General features: G+C 59.5%; 1 protein-coding gene across 1 annotated transcript in view; it reads right to left on the bottom strand.

Annotated features, from left to right (window-relative positions):
* LOC104616542 (lysosomal alpha-glucosidase-like) overlaps nt 1–5,928 on the bottom strand; it is a 9,124-nt gene extending 3,196 nt beyond the window's left edge. The window contains exons 1-8 of the mRNA XM_010281585.1: nt 5,399–5,928; nt 5,039–5,184; nt 3,883–4,048; nt 3,412–3,508; nt 2,205–2,324; nt 1,832–1,950; nt 1,632–1,763; nt 771–881 (exon numbers count right to left, since the gene is read on the bottom strand). Coding sequence (XP_010279887.1) covers nt 771–881; nt 1,632–1,763; nt 1,832–1,950; nt 2,205–2,324; nt 3,412–3,508; nt 3,883–4,048; nt 5,039–5,184; nt 5,399–5,920 — 1,413 coding nt within the window. The 5' untranslated portion in view covers nt 5,921–5,928. The remainder of the gene's footprint in view (nt 1–770; nt 882–1,631; nt 1,764–1,831; nt 1,951–2,204; nt 2,325–3,411; nt 3,509–3,882; nt 4,049–5,038; nt 5,185–5,398) is intronic.
* Between the last annotated feature and the right edge of the window lie 810 nt (nt 5,929–6,738).

Genomic DNA, 6,738 nt, shown 5'->3' on the forward strand with positions numbered 1-6,738 from the left:
GGGGCAGCCATGAGGAATAGGGTGCCGCGGGGCCGTGAACGTGCCGAAGGACCAGGGGGTGAAACGGGTCATAGAACAGAAGATAAACCCAGGCTGACTGCTTTGAGTCCTGGATGCCACACGCGCAGCATCCCTCCTGCCTCTGTGGTACCCAGCAGCCTCAGGGTGCCGCGGACCCCCCGCAGCGGCGGCTGGCGGAGCGGCTGCTCTGCCTCTGCTTGCACAAGCCCTGACACCACCCAGGCCAGGGCACGTCAGGGAAGAGCTGTGATTTCTCTACACTTTGCCTCACTCCAGGAATTTTGGCCGATTCATTTTTCCCCATGTTTTCAGGCTGATTAAAAGCCCCCTCCTGGTAGACGGCGAAGGAGAGCTGGTGGGAGCAAATGGCCGGGGAAGGCGTGGGACAAACTGGGAGGGAACCGAACCACTGTGGAGCAGATCCAGAGGTGCGTGTGCATCGTGGACAACCGCCCCTCACCCCAGAAACGGGAAGGGAGAGAAATCAGATGACCAGCCTTGGGCAGCACTGCCGACTCCGTAAAGCTCATATGACTTCCACGGGCTCCTCCACCGGGGCAGGGGCTGGCTCCCGGGGCTGCTGGAGGCACCGGGAGGTGACACGCGAGGCCGAGGGCCAAGCCAGGCTGTGGCGATGGTCCCAGAGAGGTTCCTCGGCCCCTTGGCTTTCCCTCCAGCGCAAGGGATGAAATCCCGACCCTGCTATTGCACAACCCCACGGGGCTGGGATTTCCCCCGCAGCTCCTCACCTGCCCGATGAGCGGCTGCCCTTGGGTGGTGTTGAGGAACAAGCCCCGTCTCAAGCCTTCATCGAAAGGCCAGTAGGAACCGTGAGGGTTGGTGCTGCTGATGCCGGGATCCTGGGGATGGAGCAGAGGGTTAGAGCCTTTCCCAGCAGACCGTGGCCCCTTCCCCCTGCCAGGCTGGTGTGAATCAGAGAAGAGGACAACCCAGCTGGGGTCAGCCAGAGCCCACATGCGGCGGCTGTTTCCCCCAAGGGGAACAGAAACTTGCTTCAACATTTCCAGGCGTATTTTCTAAATGCCACTTCTGCAAGTCCCCAGGACCCATCAGGGCATTTTGGGGAGGAGGGGGACAAATAGAAGAAATCTCGCGCTTATGCAAGAAACTTTGGGTCAGAGACGGGCTTGAGCTACAACAGGGAGGGAACCCGACCTTTCCCTGCCCAGAACCCCCCAGCCCCACCATCGCCAGCAAGCAGAACCCGCACTCCCTTTCCTCACGGAGGGAAGAAGGGAGATGACAGCCAGGTCATGGGATCCCAGCACTCGTGGGGATGTGGGGAACCCAAGCCAAGCACCCACGAGTTAGCCTGACCCGCAGTTCCCCCATCCTTTCACCCACAGGGGACAGGGGCATCCTTGTACTCCCGCAGCAGACAGGAGCACGGCATGAGAACCTGGCCTGTGTCTCTGTGGTCCCTGCATTAGGGGGATTTCCAGTTTACAGCTGCCTGCCCAGCACTGGGGACCGACCTCAGATAAAAATCCCTGGGGCTGGGGATGATCAGCTGGGACCATGAGCATCCCTTATGCCTCTGCCTTGCATCCCGGCAGCAAAGACAGCACAGGGGAGAGCAAGGGGAGTACCAAGATCATAACGTAGTGCTGCCCGTGTTTGTGGAGGTCTTCCACCAGCGAGGGGAGGGAGGCAAACTTCTGGGGATCGAAGGTGAAATCCCGGTACCCATCCATGTAATCGATGTCATTCCACTGTGCATCCTGTGGGACAGAGGCTCAGCGATGGCTGACAGAGTCCGCACCCCGTCTCCACAGGCCTGGGGGGCTACCTGGGGGATCTGGTAGTTCCTCATGGCTCTCACGGTCTGCCAGGTCTCATTGCTGGATCCGTAGCCCCAGCGGCAGAGGTGGAAACCGAGCGCCCAGAGGGGCGGCATGGCCGGGAAACCTGCAGCGGGAGAGCGGGAGCATGGATGGGGATGGGAGCGGGGACATCTCAAAAGGATGGGAGGGGAAGGGGAGAGGGGGAAAGGAGGTGACCACTGACTCCTGCTGTGCTGGGAGGGGTGGGGATGGGATGGCTGGGGACTGCTGACCACTCCCCAACTGGGAGGACTGGGGACGGTGGTGTAGCTGGGTTGAGACAGGGATGGGGGGTAGGAAGCGGCCGGCAGACGGCCACATTGGGGTGCAGGCACTTACCTATCACCTCATGGTACTGTTGGATGACCATGTTGGGATCAGGTCCCAGGAAGATGTAAAAATCCAGCACCCCCCCGATGGTTCTCCAGGTCAGGCCTGGAGCAGGCTGCAAGGCCACCTCTTCGCAGGGGTGGAGAAGAGAAAAAGGCAGTGAGAATTGGGAACCAACCCCCAGACCCCAACCACCATGGCAGGGACCAGGCAGTGCCACAGGCAATGCTCAGCCTCCGGCAGGGGAATGGAGAAATCCCTGCCTTGCACTCAACAGATGCCAAGCGGGTGTCTGGAGGCTTAAATCATCATGGCCCAGGGAGCTCGCTGATTTATGCGGGGAGAAAGCTTGCTATCTTAAAAATTTGCTTTTTGGGCTCTTCATTCTCACAGCTTCCATTTAAAGATCAAGTGCATGCAGGGCTGTCCTTCACGTCCTCCCCCAAAATCCCCTCCCAAGCAAATCAAGAGCTACTTGTACAAGTGAGCATGGGGGAGCAAGAGCTTTCCTGGGAAGGGCTTTTCACACAAATGAGCCCTCAAACCTCAGCTCGGGCGGTTGCATCTCCCCGGTGCTCTCCTGTGAGCGGCTCCTTGGGAGCGTCGCTGCAATAAAGCCGAGCGCAGCTGGGGATACAAGAGCCCCGGCGTGCAGAGCATCATCCCAGCTGGCTGCAAGCGGCGGCTGCTGGGAGGGATGGGTGGTTGCTGGTGCCATCCCCGACACGGCAGGAGCCCATGGGAGCTGCTGTGTTATCAGCTGGCACACACGGGCAGATCCCACGGCCACAGCTGGCAGAGCACAGCTGGGAAGAGCATGGGCGGCAGACGGCATCCCTGTCTGCGCCCCAGCCACGCCACGCCGCCAGGCCTGGGGGCAAGGCCGTTTCGGGTGGAGGGGGAACAAGCATGGACCCTCATGCAAGGGACTTGCTTTTCCAACAGCAACTCAGCAGCTGGGCATGTGGTTAAACTCCTCGGCAGTTGCTAAAGAGCCTCGCTGTAGCCAGGAAACAGATGGCTACACTCAATAACGGAGCCATCAAACCACATCTTTCCCTTTTACGGCTTCCTCTCGCCCCAAGTTCCCAAACCAGCCGCTCTGGCGGGCTCCCACTATGCCCCCAACCCAGCCGCTCTGGCAGCTCCCATCTGTCCCCATCTGCCAGGTCCTCCTCCAGCATCAAGTTGGCCCGGGGTCCCGCCGGACACCTACCCATCGCGTTGCTGTTGAGGAGGAAAACCCCATGAGCGTCTCCACCCTCCTCCATCAGCAGGTAGAAGGGGTGAGCGCCGTAGAGGTTGAACGATTCCTGCAAAGAGGAGGTGCCGGGTGAGAGAGCAGCTCCCGGGCAAAGCAGAAGAGCCCTGCATCACCAGGGATGAATAAATGGCCTCAAACTGCATGCGCTGCCACCACCTAACCCTAATCTGCCTTGCCACAACCTGTTGCATGAGCAGCAGGGTGGAGCGGAAAACACTCAGGGCCCTCGGAGTGCCAAGGGCATTTTGCAATTGCTCTGAAATCCTCCCAGCATGTATTTGCCCTTCGGCCTCGACCACCTCCTGCCTCTCCCACTGCTGCTGCCCACTCCTCTGCCATGTTTTGCCAGGGCTTGTCCAATGCACTGGAGAGCTGTACCCTCACCCTCGCCCCCGCACTCCCATGGGGAGGGGGAGATGGTACCGTGGGAGAGACGTCGCGTGCCCACAGCGTGAGGGTGCTCCAGTCCAGGCTGTGCAGGAGGGTGCCGCGGTGCTCCCCCAGCCCGTAGAGGAACCTGGACGGGAGTGATGTGGATATCTGGAGAAACTGGTCAGCGAAGATCAAGGGGGCCACGGTGGTGTTGAGCCTGCCAGGTTGACACCGAGGGAAAGGGAGGGTCAAGAGGGGATCCTGGGATCCATGGGATCATTTGCCTGTCAACAATCAACCCCTTGCCCCTCTAGCATCCCAAGGGCTAGTACAGCAGCGTATGTCCCACTCCGCATCCAGCCCTGATGCCTTGGCCCAGGCAGCAAATTTGGAGCTGGCTGGACGTGAGGCACAGACCGATCCTGAACCAGCCTGACCCAGCGTGGTGCAGCCTTGACTTTGACAACAGAAATTTCCACCCAGGTTATTATTAACCACCAAGGCAGTGCGGTGGTGGGGTTTCTCAGCCTGTCGTCACTGATAAGCAGCTCCCAAGTAAAGGATGAACTACAGGCACCAGCAAACGGGAAGGAGAAGGAAAGGATGGGATCCCAAAACACCCTGGCCTTACATCAACCGGCTGCTGGTGCTCACCAACGGCTTAGTGTGGGCAAAGGCTTGGAGGTCATGGGAGCAGTGCAGCAAAGCCACCTGCAGTCCTTATCCTAAAAGAGCCTGGAGCTGTGGGTGTCCCTATAGCCTGGACAGCCAGGGAAACCCAAAAGCAGGGCCAAACAGGCAAAGCCACAACCCTTCGGTAGCCCTTTCCCCAAGCCACCAAGTCCCTTATTGGCAACGTGCTGAGGACCTGTGCCCTGGGGCCGTGCCTTACTCGACAACTTGGCTGCTGTAGGGCCCTGGTGAGGAATTAGGGCATTGGGAGGTTTTTGGAGAGGTGTTGATCCCACCCACCCCTGCCACAGCTACAGCAAGCACATGGCTAGCCTGCGGGGCCAGGAATCCACATGCTGCTGCATCCCCACGTGAGCACCGCTGGAAGGAGGAAGGTGAAGAGTAATTATTGCCTGGAGATCCTGCAGCGTGGTTTTCCCTATGGAAAAACCTCTGGAGAGCATGCTGGAGCCTGCCTAAAGTGAAATGAGCTTCCCTCCACCCTCCATGGGATGTGGAGGAGGTGGGTTCTTACAGCACTGTCCCCGTCGCCCTGCGCCGCAGCAGCACCCCAAAGGGCTCCCAGGAGAATTCTAGGCTGTAGATGGGGTTTTCCGTTTTCTTCATCGACCTGGGAACCTCGAGGGGAACCTCGTACCGTGAGTTGGCTGCATCTGTTATCTGTAAAAGGGAGAAAATGTGCTTTAAAGACCAGCAAAGCAGGAGCGCAAAGGGTTGGAGATGCTCATTGAGGCCACATACAGCCATGCCTCAAGCTGCTTTGCTTCCAGCTCTGGTCTGAGCAGGGGACGGTCACCTATAGAGGCGGGACGGAGGGTGCAGGGGTACAGGAGCAATGTCATGAGCTCTGAAGGGCAGCCAGCAGGGAGCTCACCTTGATGTGCAGCCGTGTGTCCGTCTCAAACTCCACGTCCAGCTGCAGCATCTCAATGTCCCGGGGGTAATAGGCCTTCTCCCTCCGCACCAGCAGCCCCACCATACCCAGCGCTGTCTGGTTGAGGCTCTCCAATGAGTAGCTGGGGAAGTCAGGGGGGTAAAAGCACCAGGGCACCCCCCGCTTGCCCCCCGCCAGCAGGGGAGTCTCAATGAAGCAGCACCCCCGGCTTTCACAGAGCTCCTGGGTCACCACCACACGCCGCTCTGGGTAGCAGTCAAAGCGGTGGCTTTCAGGTACCAGGAGACATTTGGGGGGCAGCGTTGGTCTGGGCCAGCCCCCCGATACTTGCCGCAGCACCCAGACAGTGATGGTGCTCAGCAACACAGCGGCCACCAGCAGCCCGCTGCCCACCCACCACGGGGCCAGCTTCCCACGACCAGCGGGCGTCGGGGTGGCCCCTTCCTCCTCCACCCGGCATGTTGCTGGCACTGCCGTCGTCAGCTTCTGGTACGATTTCATTGTCCTGGTGCTGGAACAAGGGGGAGATGGAGGCATGTGTGAATGAGTTGGAGGGGAAGAGCTCACTTGAGCCTTCAGGACAGCTTCCCCACTCCCGACACCTGTGGTTCAGGCAGAGCCTGCCCACCTCTGCCTGCCTTGGCACCCTGCACCGTGATGTGTGTGCCCTTGGCTAAGATGCAGGCAGAAAACTCGGTAAAGGGTGGCTTTGCCAGGCTGGAGTGCGGCAAGACACTGCCACACAACCCTCCAGCAGCCCCAAGGGACAAAGCGCCATCCGCCTGAACACCACTTGCTCTCGGGGGGTGGCAGAGCAGCCCCTCAAGGAGTTTTTCCCAGGCCTGAATATATGGGCTGCAGCGTTTCTGGAAGCTGCAAGGAAAACCGAGCTCCCTCTGCCCGTCGGAGCAGAGCCGTGGTGCTGGGAGCTGCAGCTCCGAGATGCAGATCATCCCCTGGTCCGAGCATCCTCTGCCGGTGCCCAAAGCCCTGAGTCAGAGGTTTAGCCCTGGGGAGGGCTGGGCGAGGGATGGCAGGGAATATGCCTTCAGTTTTCGCCTCCCACTGATAAAATCTAATTTTAGCAACCTCTCAGGCAAACATCTCCCAGACTGTAAGTGAAGAAGAACCCCCATGCTCAGGAGATCCCAGCACTTTAAATAAGAGACACAACTTTATTCTCACCACCTCCTGCCCAAGCCATAGGCACTCAGACCCCCTCGCCCCTGCCCTGCAATCTGCAAAAGCTCAGCAAAACGGCTCTCCCCCAAAAGCAGATTTTATTCCCCGTCATCCCTCCCCTGGCTCCCACACCAAAA

The sequence above is a fragment of the Phaethon lepturus genome, unplaced genomic scaffold, assembly GCF_000687285.1.
Source record: "Phaethon lepturus isolate BGI_N335 unplaced genomic scaffold, ASM68728v1 scaffold26512, whole genome shotgun sequence".
Lineage (NCBI taxonomy): Eukaryota > Metazoa > Chordata > Aves > Phaethontiformes > Phaethontidae > Phaethon > Phaethon lepturus.